The 22,697-nt window shown below is 37.4% G+C and overlaps 1 protein-coding gene across 15 annotated transcripts in view; it reads left to right on the forward strand.

The window, feature by feature from the left end:
• LOC122714451 (CUGBP Elav-like family member 2) overlaps nt 1–22,697 on the forward strand; it is a 506,303-nt gene that overhangs the window by 101,568 nt on the left and 382,038 nt on the right. For 8 of the 15 annotated variants that reach the window (XM_043935786.1, XM_043935794.1, XM_043935821.1 and 5 more), the window contains exon 2: nt 21,064–21,330. In XM_043935786.1, the coding sequence (XP_043791721.1) occupies nt 21,064–21,330 (267 nt within the window). Of the gene's footprint in view, nt 1–14,763; nt 14,840–15,410; nt 16,276–21,063; nt 21,331–22,697 lie in introns of those variants that run through there. The other 7 variants (XM_043935847.1, XM_043935864.1, XM_043935839.1 and 4 more) reach the window with 4 other exon arrangements.

Raw genomic sequence — 22,697 nt, forward strand, 5'->3', positions numbered from 1 at the left:
TTCTAAATTTTCAATTTTAATTCCTAGTAAAAATGATCATCAGTCATGGATCCATTAAAATGATTCAACGATCAATCTGCATTCCTAGTAAATTTTTAATAACAAGAAACTCGAAAATTTCCAAATTTTAAAATTTTGAAAATTCCTACAACAAGTTTCAATTTTCCCTAATGGAAATAATCATCGATCATGGATCCATTAAAATGACGATCAGGAAATCTGCATTTCTAGTAAATTTTTAATAACAAGAAACTCGAAAATTTTCAAATCTCTGAAATTCAGATTGCCAATTTTCCAAATTTCCAAAATTCTAAATTTTCAATTTTAATCCCCAATGGAAATGATCATCGATCATGGATCCATTAAAATGTATCGACGATCAGGAAATTCCTAGTAAATTTTTATCAAACAACAAGAAACTCGAAAATTTCCAAAATTTAAAATTTTGAAAATTCCTACAAGTTTCAATTTTCCCTAATGGAAATAATCATCGATCATGGATGCATTAAAATGACGATCAGGAAATCTGCATTCCTAGTAAATTTTTAATAACAAGAAACTCGAAAACTTTCAAATCTCTGAAATTCAGATTGCCAATTTTCCAAATTTCCAAAAATCTAAATTTTCAATTTTAATCCCCAATGGAAATGATCATCGATCACGGATCCATTAAAATGTATCGACGATCGGGAAATTCCTAGTAAATTTTTATCAAACAACAAGAAACTCGAAAACTTTCAAATCTCTGAAATTCAGATTTCCAAATTTCCAAAAATCTAAATTTCGGAAATTCCTGTCACACGACTAACAAAGTTTCACTTTCAATCCCTAATGAAAATGATGATCGATCATTAAAATCGACGATCATGAATATCGAAATGGATTTCATTTAATTTTCGACCCTCTCCCCCCTTCCCCTCGACTCGGTCCCTTGCACGTTCCCTTTCGAGCCATCCGGAAGAGGGACATGGGGTAGATGGGTTCACGCACGAGCGAGGGGCGCGGATTTACGAGCCACTAGACGGCCAACGTTCAGACACGCGTTTACCAGTGACCGAATCGCTCCTATCTGCGTATACGCGTCGCGGCGCCGACACAATGGGCAGATTACAGGTCCACCCTGTCCGCTACATCAAGCACGAAGATGGCGGAGGATCCGTGCGCGACCAGGATACGTGGAAAAATCACCACCACGTGGATTTCCACTCTTCTGTAATCCTCCTTTCTTCCTTTTTCCCCCCTCTCTCTCTCTCTCTCTCGCTCTTCATCCAACGTGGCGGGTGACCCGCAATGGCGGCAGCCACCTTCCCGGACCCAATTTTATCTCTCGAATTCAGCTCGATCGCGCTTTGCTTTCCGAATTCCAGGGTAATCTCCAGTTTCCTGACGAAGTCGGTGATGCGCCGCCTCGATATCGAACGAAGCGTGGCGCAGTGAGATTTCGTTCGATACGAAGTGGATCCAACTTTTTTCCCCCAGATTTGTAAAAGAGACCGAGGAATATTTAAAAAATTTCCCAACGATTGAATTCTATATAAATCGATTAGCTATGCAACGATTTGAGATTCTTTTGAGTGAACAAATTTTAATCCAATGTTCTTGGCTACGAAAGTTAATGCTAGGCTCAATGATTGTTAACTTATCGATCAACGAATTACGTTCTTTCCTATTTTAATTAATTAATTCAATTTCATATCAGAATTTTATATAAATCGATTAACTATGTAGCAATTTGAGAATCTTTTGACGGAGAGAATTTTAATCCAATATTCTTGGCTCAATGATTGTTAACTTATCGATCAACGAATTACATTCTTTCCTATTTTAATTAATTAATTCAATTTCATATCAGAATCGATTAGCTATGTAGCAATTTGAGAATCTTTTGACAGAGAGAATTTTAATCCAATATTCTTGGCTAGCTACGAAAGCTAATGCTAGGCTCAATGATTGTTAACTTATCGATCAACGAATTACATTCTTTCCTATGATAAAAATTATTAATATTCATATATTAGATTTTTAATTAATTCAATTTCATATCAGAATCCTATATAAATCGATTAATTATGTAGCAATTTGAGAATCTTTTGACAGAGAGAACAAATTTTTTAATCCAATATTCTTGGCTTAGTGATTGTTAACATATCGATCAACGAATTACATTCTTTCCTATGATAAAAATTATTAATATTAAAAAATTATAATATTATTAAAATTATAATATTATTAAAATTATAATATTATAATATATTAGATTTTTAATTAATTCAATTTCATATCAAAATCCTATATAAATCGATTAGTTATGTAATAATTTGTGAAAATTTTTTGACGAAGAGAACAAATTTTTTATTCCAATATTCTTGGCTCAATGATTGTTAACATATCGATCAACGAATTAAATTCTTTCCTATAATAAAAATTATTAATATTCATATATTAGATTTTTAATTAATTCAATTTCATATCCTCGAACACCGTAATATTTTAACAGCCTTATAATTTTAATATATATTCGTTTTCTAACCTAGAGAATTTTCCAGAATGAACCTAACCTTTCGAAAAAATCAGTCACATATTCTTCTTCTAACGCACATTTACGCCAATTCTCCGATTTTCCTTCTTCGATCTCCCTCTCTCCTCCATCTCCTCGATCAAGTTTGCGATGCACAACGAGGGGGTCGAGTATTCACGCGTATTGGGGCAAGAGAAGGGTGAGAATACGATACACGGGAAAGTATGCGGCCGTGTTCGAGTCGAGATGTATCTGCACATCGAAGGGGGAGCATTGCTCTTCTTCCCTTCCCCCCTCGAAGCGTGACTATATATAATATGGACGAGGGGGATGCAGAGACGTCGCTGCCTTCTTTCCTCCCCGCCCACGTGTCCTGTCTTGTTATTGGATTTGTTTGAAAACTTTTCAAATTCGACCAGCGAATGCGTCTAACGTGCCGTGTACATGCGCGCGCGTGTGTGTGTGTGTGTGTCGTACAATTTTTGAACGATGCAGAGAGATGTTTCCTCCCCCTGCTTGGAGACAACGTCTTCTCAGATCCGTGCTCTGTTGTTGCTCTAATCAAAATTCAAGAAGATTGGATTTTTATTGAGGGGGTTATTCGTTAGGAAATTTTATGGAAGAGGATTAAAAAATTTGTTCTCTCCGTCAAAAAATTTTCACAAATTATTACACAACTAATAATCGATTTATATAGGATTCTGAATTATGAAATTGAATTAATTAAAAATCTAATATATTATAATATATTTTTCTATAATTGAATATTTCGAGGGATCGGAGAGAATTTTTTTAAAGACGATAGTTTCATCGAAAGGTGGAATCTTAGATAAGAAAGTTTTTTCGTCGTCAGAGTTTCGACTTTTTTTTTAAAATCTACCTCGGGGGGAGGGGTGAGTTTCTTCTGTTTATCTCTGAGTTAAAAATTCTCTTCACTGGAAGAGGAAGAGATTTAACCCCGAGTTATTACGGGATCGATCCCGTTGAAATGAAAATGAACGGAAATAATTCTTTCTTTCCTCCCCTGATACGAAAATGAACACCGTCGCACAACGTTTTATTTAACTGTTTGAGCGATGTTTGAGCGAACAACAAACGTGGTGCCGGTTTATGAATAGCTGCACGGAGGGAGGGGAGGGAGGAGGTATGGACGGATAACCGGTGGCGCTGCTCATGTAAGCGGCCCCAATGTTTCCCCTTGTCAGCGATAAAATCGACGATATATGCAACTGTTGCAGAGAGCTTACGCGCGTGTTGGTGCACCGCTTTTTGTGTAAACACCACCGCCAACCTGTGATTGTGATCAATGAACCTCTCTCTCTCTCTCTCTCCCCTCCTCCTCCTCCTCTTCTCGACCCTTCCTTTCAGGTGAAAATCCATGTAACGATAATGGGGCGTGATTTCAATCTTTAGCGCGAAATATTATTATTTGCTTCTTTCGTAAGCGTAATAATAGATTTGGAAATTTTAAGAAGTAGAAAAGAGAAGAAATTGTTCGTTTAAAAGAAATTGAACAAAAATAAAAATGAAATTCCTCCCGCGATAAATAAACGAAATTCGATAAATATACATCCTTATTCTTGTTCTCTTAATATCGTTGATTTCTTAATTTTCTTTCTAAAGCTTAAAACCTAAAACGGCGGGTTGCTGCCTCGCTTTTCAATGGGGTTGAGTGAAAGAAGAAAGAAAGAAATCAACGAGCTCCACCTCATTATCGGGATAAGTGACTTTTGTCGTGTCACCGAGCACTTGGTTCGTTCGATATTAAGCGTTAAAGGGGTTAGCCGGGTTAAAATTGCCAGTTTAAAGAGCGTGAAGGAAGAACAGGAAAAGTTGTTTGTTAGCGATTTAAATGCCCGTGATTGATGACCGCCCCGCTCATTCTTTTAAATCTATGGTAATTTGATTTTAATGAACGAGGGTGGGGGGAAAATTGGTTGGTAAAAAAAAAAAAAAAAAAAAAAAAATGGAAAGAAATAACAGTGGCCTCTATCGAGTTATTACTGATAGTGATCGAGAGATAAAGGTAATCGGAGGCGGCGTTAATTAATTAATCCTCTCTCAATTTTTTTTCTAGCGATTAAATTCAAAATCATTTTTCTCAAGCAGGATAAATTTTTATTCTCGAGAAATCTTATCTCTCGAATTTTTCTCGCGATGATTCGGAAATTTTGAACTTTTTTTTTTTTATCTTCGAATTTGACGGAAAGGAGTTTGGTCATCGAGAAATTTGTTGTTATCCGATAATGATACAATGATAAATCCGTAAGATCGACATTCGATTTCTGAAAACGCGCGTTGTTTTAAAATAAAAAAAAATAAGAGAAAGTAAAAAATTAAAAAAATAAAGTACAAAAAGGGAATTAAAGTTAATCTGGGTTAATTACTGGTTCATTTTAATTATTATATTTCATCCCGCGATGTAGAAAGTATTTTTAGAGGCGCAGATTCTTCGTGTTTATTATATTAATTTATTATTTTTGTCTGTTTGTCTATTCTCGAAGAAAGTATTTTAATTAAGAAAAATAAAGAGGGATTGTTTCGAGTTGTTTCTATAATGTTATTTTTAAACTTCTTTAACGGAAATTGTTTTACTGTCCTCGATTCTTTTTGGCCGGGAGAACTGAAATTAAATTCTTCTGCGCACAGATTTCTTTATCGCGCAAGCCGTTTTTTTTAATTACGACTACGGCTTTTTTAGACATTTTTTCTTTTTTTTTTTTTTATTAACTATTTCCACGGGACGCAGAATCTTCTAAATTTTCTTCCCTCCCTTATCCTTGTCCAGAAATAATAAATCCGATTCCTCCTCTTTAAAATTCGTTAACAATTTCCAACTCGTTTATATATTTTATTCCCATTTATGATGAAATTTTATCGTATATTACATTTTCTCCTTTCCTTCCCTTCCCTTTTTTTCTTCTTCTTAAAAATAAAATCGTATATATATATATATATATTCAAACGAATTTCACGTTACGATAAACTTTCTCAACGTTGATATAAATATTGGATGGAAATATTCCCTGGAAATCTCTCCAATTCTTCCATTCTCAAAGCTACAAATCTAAAACTTTAGATTCGTTCCCACATACGTTTCACCACCAACTACTGAAACTTTCTAAAATCTCTCATGATATAATTTTACCTTTAAGAAAAGTTACGAGGACTTGAGTTAAAGTTAAGAATAGACGTATAAAATGGCCCCAACTTTCAACCAAGATTCGAATCGATCTTCTAATTATCCCTCTTATTATTAATTATCTATCTAAACTAATCCCAAACATTCCAACTTCCAACCTATATTTTGAGGGAATATCCCCGCTTTAATCCTCCGTTCTAAACTTCGAGTTCGCGAGCGAAACCGTATTCCTAATAATTTTCAATAAACTTCAAATCTAAACCCTTAAAAGTTCTCAAAATTCCGTTCAAAGATAATTCAAAAATTCGATTCCCTTTCGATTTCACTTGAAACTCTAATCGAACTCTAATTTTCGTTCAAAAAATCAATTTTCAATATTCTCTCTCTCTCTCTCTCTCTCTCTTTAATTTCACCGAATTCTACGAGTCCATCCTCGAAAATAAAAAAAAAAATCAAAAGATCCAGATTCCGCCAGTTGATCGTTAGAAGATCGCGTTAGAAGAGCGTGCTCGCGCTTTTTAATCTCGCCGGCTATTTTTATTCTATTTCTTTCTTTTCTCTTTTCTATCTTTCTTCCCCTCCCCCATCCCCGGCCGGATAATGGAAAAGTCGGATTGCGAGGAGCAAACAACACAAGAGGAGGAGGGGGGAAGGAAGGAAGGAAGGAAGGAAGGTTCAGGATAGGGAACAGGATAAAAACGAAGCTACAATTGAGCAATCTCATGATTGGAGACCTTCCGTGAGAGAGGCTGCATAAGGTCTGCTCGCTGTCCTGTTAGATAAATCCGTCCAATCCTCCAAGGAACGCCGCTCGCTGTTTATTCGCCGCTTTTTCCTTGATTTCACGAACGACCAGAAGTGGGGAGGGGGAGGGACACACACACACACACACACACACGTGCAAACACGAATTTCACTTCCATCGCAAACTCCTGTTGCAAACTTGACCCCCTTGCTCGACCGATAACCTCGTCGATTAATATCGTTGTTATCGACCGAGAAGAAGTTTTTTCGATCCTTCGAACAAAAAGGATTGAAATTGAAAAAAGATCCGCCGCTGTCTGCACGAGTCTCGTGGCTCAGGGATGTAGATCTTGTGTAGAAATTTTTTTGGAATATTGGAAATTTTAGAAATTTACAATTTAAGAGGTTGATTTGATTAATAAAATTGATCGTCCGGTTATGGGTTTGTTGTTACGTTACGAATCGAAATGCTTCTTCGCGATTCTACGAATCGAAACTTCTGATCGCCCTGAATATTCATTATTTCATTAATGTAGAAGTATATCGTAACGAGCTCCTTCTACGAGCCTACCTAAAACTACATAATTAATTACCACGTTTGTTACGCATTTACAATTTGATCCAATTGATACTCTTGCTGGATTTAACCTTTAAATAAAGATTTAATTAGTCGAATACAAATGTAACAATGCTTCTATAATGTTATCTATCGATGTAATAGGTGCAAATTAATAATTTAAATGATAATTAATTCTCAAAATCCTCTTAGAAATTCAAATATATTATCACAATATATCTCGTTGAATTCACACTTTATGAGATATATACTGAAGTTACTTATGACCGTTAAAAAAAAGAAAAGGAAAAAAAACAATACCATATTTTTATAATTTCAGAGAGCAGAAACGAAACGAACTCTTTATCTCCATAAAAAGAATTCAATCCAGAATCACACTTACTTTAAACGCATAATAGCTAAAGTGTTGTCAGATTGAAAAGTTTTAACTGGAAAATTTTGCTACGATAAAATTGATAAATTTAAAAAAATATATACATATATAAAGTTCAAAAATGCTCGTCACACAAATTTTTAAATTTCTCAAGGAACGGGGAGTTGAATTCGATCGAATTCCGAATCGAATAAATTTTTCCCCACGATTTTTATATTCCTCCTTATCTTATTCTCATTCCCACATTCTTGTTTGCTTTTTGCATTACGTACGCGAAACATACTATTCGCCACGCACCTTTCATATCTCTCGCGAGATATTCTTATCTTATCCGAAAAGATCTCTTTTATCTTTTTCTTTCTTTTTTTTTTCCTTCTTTCGTATTTGTTTCGAAGCATCGACGCAGAAACGCAACTCGAGTATATCGGCATATCACGTGTAATATTAATCGAGTGTACGTTGCTAATGATTAAATTAATTAGATTTAATCAATGATTTTGGGCACACCGAGTCGCGATAACAAGTCTCGTTTGTTGATACTAATCGTCGATTATTTATTATTTCGATAGTGAACGGTGATTGGAAATAATGGATTAATATACATGGATTTTGGTAGTTGGTTCGTAATTAATATTCAAGTTTCCTAGTTGTTTTCAAAGTTATTTCCAAGTTAATTCCTACCCTTTAATGATAAAAATATAATAAAATGTCAAAGGGGGATGGTGGCGAAAATTTCGAATTTTTTCAATTTTATTTTTTAATCCATACGTGTCTTAATTAATTTTTGGACAAAGATTGGAACGAATAAATCATCCATTTTTAATTAGTATCCGTGTAACATTTAAATATTCAAGAATGTATATATTAATTCGATTAAAAATTTAATATCGAACGATATTATTTAAAACAATTTCCAACAGAGTGTTGGAAGATAAATAGCTCGATGATGGATTTTAATTGTTGGAAAAAAGTGATCCAACCTCTTCGAAACGCGTTCGTCTTCCGCACAATGAAACGGTAATAACAGTTAAATTCCAACGGCGAGCGTCCAACAAACAGGATTTCGAGTAATATTCCACCGGTGATCATGACTCTTACGACATTGGCTCCATTCCACGGGAGGCAAGGGGATACAAGTGCCATTACTCGCGCTTCGTTCGAATAAAAAAGGCGGCCAGTTATCGGCCGCGAGAACAATTTTCAATGGGCAAGGAGGGGGAAGGGAGAGGGGACGGGTGTAATAAAGAAATACAATGAGATTTATCGCTCTCGTAAAACGTTCGAGGGACCTTTTTGTCATGTTGGGCTTTTAGTCGGGCGAAAATGTTTCGCCACTCCCAATTTTTTCCATTGCATTCGAATTTTCACCTATATTGTTCCACTTGTTGTTCCACTATGATCAATTCCTCGTGGTAAAAAAAAAAAAAAAAAAAACGAAAAGAAAAAGAAAAATCTATCCGATTATTTAAAAAGTGGAACGAGGTTGTTGCGATAGATACGACGAGAGTATTCTTCGAGTATTCTTGTCTTTTCTTTTTCCTCTTCTTGTTTTAATTACAGTAATTTTTCTCCTCCTCTTGTTTAAAATGGAAACGGTGTATCGTACGGATACGCTTTGCATCACGATGAGCCTGGAAAGAAGACGAAGGAGGCGAATCTTGAATCTCAGATTTTTTCCTCCCTTTCAATTTTATTAAAATTTCAACGAATTTGAATCTCCTCCTCTTCCTTCGTTCCACTTTTTTGACGATCAATTTCAAACAATTTTTTTCTTCCAAACTTAAAAGACTTAAAATCTTCCCTTCCTAATTCACACATTGAAAAATGAAAAATTCTTTTCATCCGAATGTTAATGTTATATCGGATACATAATGGGCAAGCAATCCATCGATGTATCCCTCCCCTCCCCTCCTGAAAATCCTGTGTTCACCGTTAATCAGTAATTAATTAGCCATTGGCCATTGGATAACCGGGATGCTCGTCGTTCGTTACCTAATGTTTTTCCGTGTACATGCCATCGTTTATATCCGAAAAATACACACACACACACACACACACATTATACACAATTACACGTATACGATTATACGCGTATCTCGAATCACCGTGGAATTAGAGGCTCGATCCAACCTCGTTTTTCGCCTATTTTCCACCGCGATATCGCGAAATGTATTACCAAACGTTACACCCCCCCCCCTCCTTCCACCACTCTGGCGACGATCAGACCCGTATCAACCTGAATATGTAGTAATACATTAGCAAAGCCCACGCAATGGAACGTGCATTTGCATGATCGCGTGCGCGCAACGTTTATTCGGATTTGTAATCACTTACGAAATCCCCCCCCCCCTCCCCTGCCCCCTAATGAAACTCATCCCAGGAATTATTGGAACGCGATTCGATTCATCCTCGCCCCCTCCCTCGAGTTATTTTCTTATTTTCTTCGCCGATTTTATCACAGAGGGATAATCGAGATTGTTTATCGTGTTTCGTTGGGGGTAGCGTTTTGGATGTCGAGTAGTGGTGCGACTCATCAGATTTGTGTTTTTTTATTATTTTTTTTTAGAAACGTTTGGAGAATAATGTATTTCGATAACTTTGAATACCTAAATAATCACGATTCCTTTTTTTACATGTATTTCTGAAAATCTTGGCAGGATAATTGAGTTTAATTTATCGTTTCGTTGGGGGTGGCGTTTTGGATGTCGAGTCTAAATTTCATCTTAGAATTAAATAAAATTAAAATTAATAAGTAGTATCTTTTCCAAATTTCACGCTTCATCTTAGAATTAAATAAAATAAAAATTAATCAGTAGTTTCACGCTTCATCTTAGAATTAAATAAAATGAGAAAAAAAAGAAATGCGACTCATTAGATTTGTGTTTTTTTATTATTTTTTTTTAGAAACGTTTGGAGAATAATGTATTTCGATAACTTTGAGTACCTAAATAATCACGATTCCTTTTACATGTATTTCTGAAATTATCTTGGCAGGATAATTGAGCGACGGAGTTGAATACAATCGTGCACAATGTTTGTAACAATGGAAGGGGGGAGGGAACATTAATTCATCGACGTAGGTGAATCGATACGTTTTCCTAATCGCTAATTAGCCAATTGGTTCACGCAATTTTGCTATAATAACAGGCGGCGTGCTGCGTATCGGGGCGATGAATGACGTGGTGGTGGCGGCGCCACCTGCGGCCACGTTGAAGGGTTGCGTTCAACGTTGCCGCGCCGTTTCGATTATAGCCACGATGCCGTAATTAGTATTGCATCGACAAACTCATCACCTTTCGCGGTCGAACTCATCCGATCTAAATCGCGTTTATCCATTCCATGGCCAGTGATACTCGAACCAGTGTTCTACATCGATTCGAAGGTTTTCGAAGGATGGAAATTTTGAGCGTTTGTTTGTTGGGGGAGAAGGGAGGGTTTGAATGTTTTTTTGTAGAGCAGGATGGAAATTGGAATATTAAATTTGTGGTTTGTTGAAAATTAAAGTGTTGGGTTAATTAAGTAGAATGTTGGACAAGTGCTCGAAGATTTAGAATTTTGTGGATATTAAAAATTTGTCCCCTGTGTATTTATAATCGAATAGAGGAAGAAGGAGGAAGAATAGCGAGTAGAGGAGAAACTTTGAGTTAAAATAAGCAAGAAAACTTTATACTCTAACAACGGAATTATCATTTTGAAATTTTTAATTCAAGAAAAGTGAAAAAATGAAATGTAAAAATTCCAGCCTATAAAATTTTACGTTTTGCAAAACGGAAAAAACATTAAATGAATTTCCTTTGTAATTTCATTTTTACGAGTTTGGTATTTCGAGCAGATTTTTCGAATAGTAAAAAAAAAAAAAAAAAAAATTTTAAAAAAAAGTGATTTTTACACTTCGAAAACGAGAGTATGGAAAACGAGAGTTACCACATTTATAACGTTGCTACACGAGCCCATTGTGAATTGTGAGTCGCGTGAGAATCATTTGCGTCCGTGACGCAAAAAGAGAGAGAGAGAAAAAAAAAATGTAACGATGTCGTAACGCCCTTGACGATTTGCAATGCTAATGACGCGGCTCCTGACTTTTCATTTCTGTGCAACACCTCGAGCATCCGAAATTATCATATAAAGTCGCCTCTCGTAAATAAATTCTTCATTGTGCCGCCCTTCTTTGGGATCCTTTATATTTTTTTATTTATCTCGTGTAAAATTTTTAATATAAATCGGTATATTAAATTACTCGATGTAAAAACAGTGTTGCGTCGCGATACAGATGAAGAGGGAAAGAAAGAAAGAAAGAAAAAAAAAAAGAAAGAAAGAAAGAAAGAAAGAAAGAAAAATTTCAGGAGAAGATTATAATTCTCGGTTTCAGAATAATATTTCCACAATTCTCTCTGTTTCTCTCGAAAAAATATTTACTGGACAAAAATTTTTAGTTGCTTAGTAAAAAGATGTATCGTGTATTCTTTTAAAAAAGATTACATCGTTAATTTTCAATCAGCGTAAGTAAAATATCTTGAATAAACATCTATTCCCAATTTATCGATAAAAATTAATAAATATCGATTGTTAATTGTTATTAGCTAATATTAATAGCGACAAATTTATTTAAAGTAACGGATGAATTCGGGTAGGACAAATCAAATTATAATAAATACGGTTTGGACCAGCGTCTATTACTACGAATACTCGAATAGTAGGTTGCTCCACGCTTTTCCAAATTCGTGGAGGAAAAGAATCGGGTTAAAATAGCGGCCACCGGTTGGCTGCAGACCTCTTCTTGCGAGGCTAGAACGTGCCACGTATCCCGGGAACAAGGGGTCCGCGGATTCGTGTTTACCTAGTCTTTTATGCTAATGTTGAGCTCTAGAATACACTTAGAAATTTTATGACAGCGTTTCAACTGTGTATTCATTTATCTGGAACCCCCTCCCCTTTCGCTTGAATTTCATTATCCAACAATGGCGGAATTAAAAGCGTAAAAACTACCGAAATGAAATTATTTGTATCTTGTACAGTTGTAGTTATATATATATATATATATTTCTCAATTCTTTCCATCTCTCTGATACTTGAAAAGAAGTCGCTTGACGATTTAGAGGATTCGCTGCTTTTTTTTATAATATACTTTTATAAATATACTATAAATATATTAGTGATCGCGCTACTAAGAGGATGAATAATAATCAAGACCAAGCTTTTCTCAAAATTATTTTCAAAAAAGCGTTTTACGTCACAATTAGACGAAAGAAAAAGGGTATCGATCGTATGAATAAATATTTCTTAAAGGTAAATGAAAATTTCGAATTTTCCGTTTATCCCTTAACGCGGTGTGTTTGAATTTAAAAAGCGGAACTGTTGAAACGCATCTCGAACGCGTCTCTGTTTATGGAAAAAGAAAGCGAAAAGTTGTATCAAAAATGCTTTCGATCGATCCAGCTCCTGCGTACAAAGTTGTTCAAAAAGTTGTTCGAAATGCTTCTCTCCCATTCTAAGCATGCAGAGATGGGAGCTCGAAACTGTCTCGAAGATACTTGTTGCCGTTTATTGATCCGAGTTTAAACGTCTCTCTTGGAGCGTACGTGGTATAAGTTGTTTCGAGGCGAAGTCTTGAAAAAGTTACGTCACTACTTTGCTATCTCGCGCTGGTTAATGATTAATTGTTATATTGCCATGGAAACATATGTTCCATGCCGGATAACCAGCCATCCTCCGCTCGTAAATCATCGTGCCTGTGATTCGTTTACCCGGTTATTTTCCTAAAGTGTTGTGCACTCGCTGCGTAAGCCGACGCTTCGCGGCCTAACTTCGTCGTTTATTCAATGATTTATCTCTGACCAATTGAATAATGGTAATACGTGGAACTAGAAATTTTTCCAATTTTTTTTTTTTTAATTTGATAGATAAATCTTTTGCTCTCCGATTTTTCGTTGCCGCTCTTCCAGGAAAAATTCTGGAATTTCCACAATTCGTTCGTTCGATCAAGATGTGTGAGAAATAAAAATCTCCTTCGAGAAGAAATTTCTAAAATAAAATTCGATTTCGAATAAATAACAAACGATGCAATTTATCCATATAATAAATGACGAAGAAAAAACTTGAAGTTCAGAATCAATTTTTTTTTTTTTTTATATATTACTTTCTTCGTTTCAAAAATTACGACGTGTAATAATTTTAACTGGTTTGAACTGGTGGAAGAAGTAGTATGCGGGTGACGCGCGATGTCAAAACGGCGGAAGTGAATTTTGGAGAAGAGGAGGGGATTCGACGTCTCGAGGAGTTGCGTGAAGTTGGCGACATAATGTTGAGTTAGGCCGTGTAAATAGAAGAGTACCGACCGTAGAGCTAGATGAATCTCTTGACTGAACAATACCTCTTTGTCGACTTGCAAACGGCTGTTCCACGCCTGCAAACAACTACTGGTGCTTAGCTATGCAATAACGATACCTGCCTTGCCGTTTGCATTGTTATTTCTGCGAGAAACTATACCTTCACTCCTTCCTCTTATCGACTCGAGTTTCATATTTGACACTTATTTACCTCTCGGTCGACTACCAGCACGTATCCTCCGCAAGTTTCTTCGACGAGCCCATTATTCTTTATTACGAATTTATTTCTTTCGATTGTGAAATAATTTCACAAGAAATAAATCCCCTTCCTTTTTAAGTATCAATTTCAATTTCTTCTAAGTTTTATAAATATATATTCTCTTCGATATTCTCTTATCTCCTGAATTTAATTTTTTTTCAAAAATTTTATGTAGATCGAACACAATAGTTTGAACGAATCAACAGCCTATTCGCAACGATCTTTATTTTACAATTTTTATAAATTACAATTTTTATAAAAACAATGTGAAACACGTACATTGGTATATTCTCTCGTATTTCATTAGAGATGATTCGCTTACATCGTTTAAAGAAAATAAAAATTTGTTAAAAGATGTAATAAGAAAAGTGAATAAATTCAGTGAATGTAATTTTAACGTAAGATATATTAGAAAGAAAAAAAAATCACGAATAATAAATAATGTCCATCAAAATGATACTAATAATTAAATACCATCACAAAGAAACTGTTCGAAAAATCGACATTGTTCGTAATTCAATTACGAGCAAACGCAATCATGTCAAAAAAAAAAAAAAGAAAAAAAGAAAGAAAATGTTCGTCCTCTTTATTGTCCATTGTGCCCGTCGTCGTTGAGCACTTGCTTGCGCCATAAACGTCGAACATCTTTTATACCGTTTCATCCGCTGCAACCGTGGATCCTCCAGCAAGCCGCGCGTCTCGAGGACGTTGCTCGTTGAGCAAGTCGACGGCACGAAACGCGTTCCAACTGTTATCTAATCTCGGAGAGCCATTCCGTGGCTCTGGCTTGTCGTCTGGTGTTGCCAGTTGAAGAAGTGTTTACTCGCAAACACGCCTCACCTTCCATGTGCATCCGGTTTTCAGTCGTGGATTTCATCGCGCTCAGGTATGCGGAATTCGGTACGGTATCGCGATATGGCATTTTTCTTTTCTTCTTTTTTTAAATAGTTTCGATCGAGCGAGATAATGAAACGATTCGAATATTATTTGTTGCTACAAGGATGGACAAAAATAGAGGGAAATGTGGAAAATGCGGTGAAATTTTTATAGAGTACTCTTCGTTGATTCTAAAAAAAAAAAAAAAAAAAAAAAAATCAGATTAGAAATTATACGTAAAATTGCTTTTCCATTAAATTATGAAAGTTATTCGGAGATCGGTCGATTTCGATATAAAAAATGCGAGCGCTTTTAAAAATTACAGCTCGATCGAAAAGAGAAAGATTTTCCACCGATCGAGTCGAGTCGAATCGAGTCGAGTCGAGTCGAGTCGAGTCGAGTTCTCCACCTGCGGAACCATTCCTCCTTCGCATCGATTGCCCTCCAATTCCCGGCTTACAAGCTAGTAGAAGCTCGCACGGAACACCGAACGACCACTCCACCACCACCACCACCACCACCACTACCACCACTACCACCACTACCATCATCCCTCGACACGTCCCAGAAAACTAAGAACGCTCGTTCGTTGCAGATGACACTCGGCAGGCCGTCGTCGTAGGGTCGACGCAGCTTTCCACCTCCCTCCACTCGCCGAGAAAATCACCATGATCATGGAAACGCTCGTAAGAATATCATAATCCATCCCCGTAACAACAACAACAACTACAACAACAACAACAATATCCTGACACCGCAACAAGTAGCCAAAGTAGCATATATATGTGTATATATATATATATATATAACCCAACCTAATCGGCGAGTCTAATAAAAAAACTCGTAAAAGAGAAAAAAAAAGGAAAAAAAACTCGAAGAGAAGCAAGACGAAGAAGAAGAAGAAGAAGAAGAAGAAGACAAGGATCAAAGGCGGAGGAGGAAGAGGAGAGAGTAGTTGAGGGAGAAAGAAAAGAAAAAAAAAAGAAAAAGCCGCGACGAGGAAAGCGCGGAGAAGCGTGTGTGGCAAAGTTGGAAGCGGGCGAAGGAAAGTGGAGCGTAAATGCTCGCAGAGGCGCTTAAGCGGGCTTACGCGCGAGCGAGCGTATCGTGAGCCGGCTTCGTAACGTGAAAACGTGTGAGGGATGCGGCCCATGGGCGAAGGGTGGGGTCTTTGGGCACCGATAAGGCTTATCCGAAGATACGATGGCCGGCTGCTCGGCTCTTGTCGCCAGTCGTAGTGCTCAGGTGGCCGAGGCGGGATCGTCGTGCGCTTTAATTCACGCTCCGATATCGCGGGTACGCGTCTATTCCGAGTATCACCATCGCTATCGCATCGGGCTGGCCGGGATCACCGGTTCGATCGAAGGGAGTCACGCGTGAGGACCACGGTGGGACCCAGGTGGCCAAACGGGTGTGCTCCGCAGGGGGTGACGATTGGCCGTGGATCGACCGAGAAACAGGTTCGAATCTCTACGTGCATGATACGATACAGTGGGGGAAGGATATGGTATCTGTGTCGGGAATATAGAATATAGAGAGTTGGAAGTTTTTCTTAAGGCCGATTTGTCGAGAGATCGGTGGATCGATTCGATTATGTGCGTGCATTCGAATAGGCGGAAAAATAATCTTATCTTTGGAGGAATTAATATAAAAATATATTAATATTTTTACCATTTTCGTGTAAAATTTTATCAATATTGTAGACGAGTCGCGCAACAGATAAGCTATTAGGACACGAGGTGACTAGCACGAAAACAAGGTTATACACCGGCCGAATGTTTATGTTACTTTTTTTCTCCTCGTGTTATCTCGTTATAACTGCATTTGCTACGGAATTTCTCTCGAAACGAGCAACGCGTTTATTTCTTTTTACGTTTTTATTCTCTTCCACGCTCGTTTCGACCTCGAATTCGAAGATTATTAAATTTCAATGTATCCCTCTATTCCATAAACGTCCAACTATTATCCATTCTTCTTTTCACCCATTCCATATATATATATATATATATACTACAAATGGGAATAGAATCGGTTGAAAACTCGTCCTCTAAATCGTCGTCGAGATTTTAATTCGACGTCTCAAAGCGGCAAGAAGTGGTCAGCGAGTAAAGGGTGGAGGAGGAGGAGGAGGAGGAGAAGGAGGAGGAGGTCGAGGTGGGAATAGAGTGGCTGGAAGGAGCTCGTCGTCGTGAAACAGAGCTTCGTCGTCGGGCCTACGGAGAATAAGCGAGAGAACAAGTGGGAACGAGAAGGAAGGACGATGAGGAGCGCGTGCGCTAAGGACAAAAGAGTTGGAGGAGGCCGAGAGAGAAGGCTTCTCTTTTCCTGCGCGCTTTTCTCAGCCCGCGGGCGTCGTTCCCGGTTACCCTTCTTCTCCTTCTTCCTTTTCTTTACCCTACTCCCCTCTTCGCCGCCCTCTTCTTTCTTTCTCACCCCCTTCAGCCAGCGTGCTAAATTATTCCTGACCCCCTTTGACACTTGACAGTGGTGGCAGTTCCGGTAATTGTGCCTCCTCTATCTTCACCTCTCCAGACTCGAGTTTCACTTTCCTCGCCTCCGCCTTCGTCTTAACCGGAACTGTTTTCTGCCCTTTCTTCTCTTGCCTTCCGTTCCAGGCTCTCCTCTTTCGATCGTATTGTTTCGTTAATCGCCGTTAATCGACTCAATAGCTAGATTTGGTACCTCGAAAACGAATCACGATTTTTGTTCCATGGATGTTTGGCGAGAGATTGATACATCTTGAAGTTTATTTCTGTTCCTTGGAAAAAATTTTCAAAATTGTTTTTAATAAGATACTAGACCAATCGAATATTTATCAGATTATTCTATTCTCGATAAATAAAGATCGTAAATAGAAATTTAAGGATGCTCATTAAGCAACAGATTGAAAACATTTTTTTTGTCGCTTCGAGTTAATTAATTACTATTGCAACGAATCGATTTGCATTCCTTTCTTTTTCTCTCTTTCTCATTACGCTCTTCGCTTCCCTCCGTATTTCCGGTAAATAACGGAAGGAAGCTTTCCCAGACGTCTTCGAACTGGTGTGCCATTCGAAACAAAGGGACACTCGAGTCGGCGAAAATCCCCCGTAGAAGGTGGTGGAGATCCAGCAGTTTCTCATCTCTGCCCTATTTTCCAACGCCTCTGCGGTAAATACCGCCGGTGACTTCAACCCTTGCCCTCGAGACACGAGGACAAAGGGAACTTTCTGTGCACGGAGTGTCGAGGGGGGTGTGGACGATAATTTACAACTTCAAGGAAATGATCTCGATAAATTTATTATTTTAAGGGAATCGCGTTGAAAAATTGAATCCATTAACAAAGATTCTACTTCTTATTATTTAAAATTCTTATTAAAAAAAGAAGATTGATCTTTCAAATTTTTTTCACCCTCGACCGAATTTTTGGAAATAATAATATATTCGATCGATGAAAAAATTCAGGATAAAGAGCAAGAACAAGATGTAAATAACTACTGTAATAAATACATTGATGAAATCGTCGAACGTTTATTCTATTTCAAAAACTGGTCCAAACACTTCTGCATCGATTCTTTCCTCGGCAAAATTCAATCCAATTTCACGAATACTTTCCCTTACTTCAACACCTACGCATACATATAACCCTCCCACGCAATTATTTCCATCCATATTTATCACGTTATACAGTTATCCCGTTTATTTATTGTACACCGAATACCCCGTTTCACCCTTAATTAACTCGGTCGTAAAGAAGAGGCATGCCTCTTCCAAATTGTTGGTGAAGAAGGTCTGTTCCTGTAGATGTGTGTTTCGTGCGCGAAACCGAGGAGCACAGGTAGAACAGGAGGGAAATCGGAGTAATCGGGGATAGTTGGAACACCTGGTAATACGGGTACGTGCGTGGAACAGCCGCGCAACGAGTCAATTAAAAGTTTAAGTTTAATTAGAAACTCGGCTCGTACACGGTGAAGGAACCACACATACACACATACACACACATACGCGTGCACACAATCGAGCTCGATCCCCCTTAACGCCCCTCTTCGCTCGCCATTTCCGGTGAGCGTCTTCAGAGTTCCTTTTTCCCTTCCTCGAGTTCGCAATCCTCCACTTCCGATTTCCCTCCATTTGATTATTATACCGACAACGTTCAATTATGCTGGTAAAAAGTTTGGACTAGTTTTGGGACTAGGCGACAGGGATTCGAGTTTTGGGTGAAATAATTTTGGAAACGATTCTGCGATACTTTGGTCGTTGAAGTTAAACTTTTTTAGATATTTTTATGTATTTTGGTATTGTGTAAGTCTATTTGCAAGTTATAAAATTTTTGAGTAGGATAGAAAATTTGATTTTTTATCCTAGAATGTTGGATAAATTTTGAGATATCCTTTATATTTAAATGTATTTTTGTTATTAGTAGAATAGTATTGGAGTTTGGAGTTTGGATAGAAAATTTAATTTTGGAGATAGAGAGGATGAAGGTGATAGAATGTTGATAAATTTTGTAGAATGGTGGGTAAATTTTGAGATATCTTTTATATTTAAATGTATTTTTATTATTAGTAGAATAATATTGGAGTTTGGAATAGGATAGAAAATTTAATTTTGGACATATTTTATTAATAGAATAGTATTGGTTCAATGGGATGAGAAATTTGGTTCTGGATAAGGAATTCATTTTGTGATCAATCAGAGCTTTGAATTTCTGTTAATTTGAATAAATTTTGGTGTCTTAAATATTCTTCAGAAATAATAATCCTTTTAGATGTATGAAATGGATCATGTATAGTTTTGTTTTATTAATTAGATTCTATTATATCACGCAATGGAATCATATACAAACAGATGAAATAAAGAAAGAAATGGAATTGTCTATATATCACGTGCGTAACTTATCGAATATGTATATATTTATATCACTTAATACGATTTTTGTAAACTGAATAGTAGACGATTCGTCGATTGCGTTATGGCGTAGCCATCAAATTTTCAAATTTCGTTTCCAAATATGCGACGTATATTGAGTTTTCCGATGGGATCAATATTGTCTCTTGTATAGAAAATGGATTCTTAGGTATTGATACAACTCGTTTTTTGTGGCAAAAGTTACCTTTACAGTTCGATCTTCATAAAATCAATATGTATGCAAGTTTGTCTAGATTCATGGGGATTTGTCTACCTGTTTCCGTTCTTTGCAATCGAAATTTTCCAATTACCTGAGCAAACGTGGATCTAGAACACGTTTCGAATCGTGACAACATGCAAAAACGGATAGAATTTTTGCACTGACTTTAAAACGGCGTACATTTTTATGCACGACACGGATGATTTTCAAACTGGGGCAGATACAGGCCCTAGATATAATCGTTGAAATAATTTATCGATAGGAACAAAAAAAAAAAAAATTCCAACGCGATACTTTTTCTATAATTGTATATATTTCAATTAATAAACGCTTACAACTTTAATCTCTCGTACAATTTGTTTCGAACGAATAAATACGAAGTTTTTGTTACAAAATTTATATGACAAATAAAAATAATATAATTTACTCAAATCTTCTCTTTCCTTTCCAAGCTCGTCATCATCGTACTACGAAAAATCGATGTGAACGAGCGTATCGTAAATTCGTATCTAAATGTGAGTAAAAAAAGTTTTGTAGCCGAAAACTTCGTCATTATCCTCGTTATAGTCGAGTTACGTACCATTATATACACACGAAAATACCGCAAACGACGCACGTATACCGTCGTAAAACGTCGCCCGCTCTCCTTGACACCTGGATACACGCCCGAATAACAACATCTTTCTGTTTTCATTTTCTGTTTGTATAGCGAAACGAAGGACCGTCGTGGTCGATAGCTGGAATTATTCGACAGTTTCGCGTCGAGCATTAACCGTGGCCAAAGTGTGCAATAGTAACGTCGAACGGAATTTCCCTAGAGACAAATTGGTGCCGGTCTCATCGGTTCATCTGTGTCTCGTGTACAGTGTATACTTTCTGTGTCCAGTATTCGGGGAGGGAGGGAGATAAAGAGAGCGAGTGAGCGAGCGAGAGAGAAAAAGAGGTCGTATATCTTGCGATCAAGTTCGCGCGTGGTATTTCTCGAGTAATAGAGAGAGAGTGTGTGTGTGTGTGTGTGTGAGCGAGCGAGGGAGCGTGAAAGTGCGTATCGGTATTGGTTTGACACGCGTAATCGGTTAGAGTTTGGGGGTGTTGAGGCGGATTCAAACCGGAAACGACGAGTAATCCTGTGTTCCTCAAGGGTGAACGAGGCCGAGGGAAGGAGGCACCGAGATCCGGCCGCCGGGAGGACTCCTATGAAAATGCTTCAATCGTTGAACGCTCTGGCGGGTAAGATCTCGCCGGGCTCGCCGACCGACAGCAACGCGAACAAGGTGCACATGCACAACAATAACAACAACAATAACAACAACGTGGTGCATCATCATCATCATCCGTACTCGAAGCAACAGGCGCAGCAGCCGTCGCCGTCGTCGCAGTCGAGCAACGGCGACCAGAAAGAGAACACGTGAGTTTATCTCCATTATTTTATATCTCACGAAGATCGCGTATATATAGGAGAATGTGATGACGACACGAGAAAACATGGGTGGGTAATTTCGCGCCATTTAATGTTGCGTCGAAAAGGAGAAAAAGAGAATGTAATGAAATTTTTTTTTTTTTTCTTTTTTCTCCAATTCTTTCGGAGTTTCGATGATACTTGAGATCAAGTTCAAGTTGTTGATGGTTTTAAATTCGTTCATCGAGGCAGAAAGTAAAATGTATTATCGTATATCTTTATTATGAAAATTATATTATATTCAGTTTGGGAAATATATATATATATATATTTATTATTTAGAACGAAATTCGCGGAAAGAGAATAGAAATAGAATTATCGCTGGGAATTTTTTATCTCGGGAAACAGAAGGTTCGATTAGTCGAGGTTGTTCGATAAACAAGATAAGAAAATCAAAACTCAGTGTGCCGCGCTAGTTGAATTACGGGCGAGCAATGTCGCGGTAACAATGAAAATGCAATTTAATGCTCGTTACGGGCCACTTCCCGTCTACACCCGCTACTTTTTTCCATCATCGTGTTATTTGCAAAAGCTGGAGAGTAAGATACTTCGGTTAATGGAAAGGCTGTCCCCCGGGAATACACGATGCTTCCTCCTTGAGAAAAAGTCAAGTGAATAATAGCGGCCGCGACGATGCGTCCCCTAGACCTCTTTAAAATTGGAACGGTCTTCCTTAAATTAATTAATAACTCTTTCCCTCCCCGTTCTACCATTTTTTCGCAATTTTAACCTTTTTTTTTTTTTTTTTTTTGCAATATCTAATTTTTCGAGCGGTAATCATTGGATATTGGATACAAAGCAATTATTTATGTTCAGCTAACTGTAAAGATCGAACATGAGTGAAAAATGCACAGTCATAATTATAACAAAAATAACTTCTAAATAATTTATCTAGATAAGAGTATCGAATCTCTTTCCATCACCATAAATACGAATGTTCACGAAACGTGAAAAGAAATATCGAAATATTCAAATTTCAAAAATTTTGAAAACTTAAATACTCATCTTATTTTTCCATTATTCGTCACAAAACCCCTTTAAATTCTCATCCATCGTTACCCATCGTAAAAAAGGTATCGAATCTCTGTTCATCCTCGTCCAACACGCGTGCCATTCTTCGTCACCACGTTACTTGTTGCCGCGAATAAGGGAAGGAAGGGTGCCTAAAATAACTAACCCGGCAGCATTCCTGGATGCGAAGGAGGGCGAGGGCACGCGTTGCTTGGGGCGCATCGTTCACCTTGAATCGTCTCTCGCTCCCTTTCTTTTCGAATCCGTTCGCGCACCCTCTTCTCACCTTCATCCACCCCCCCCCC

Source organism: Apis laboriosa, unplaced genomic scaffold (assembly GCF_014066325.1).
Source record: "Apis laboriosa isolate Shangri-la unplaced genomic scaffold, ASM1406632v1 scaffold112_cov148, whole genome shotgun sequence".
In the NCBI taxonomy this organism is placed as follows: Eukaryota; Metazoa; Arthropoda; class Insecta; order Hymenoptera; family Apidae; genus Apis; species Apis laboriosa.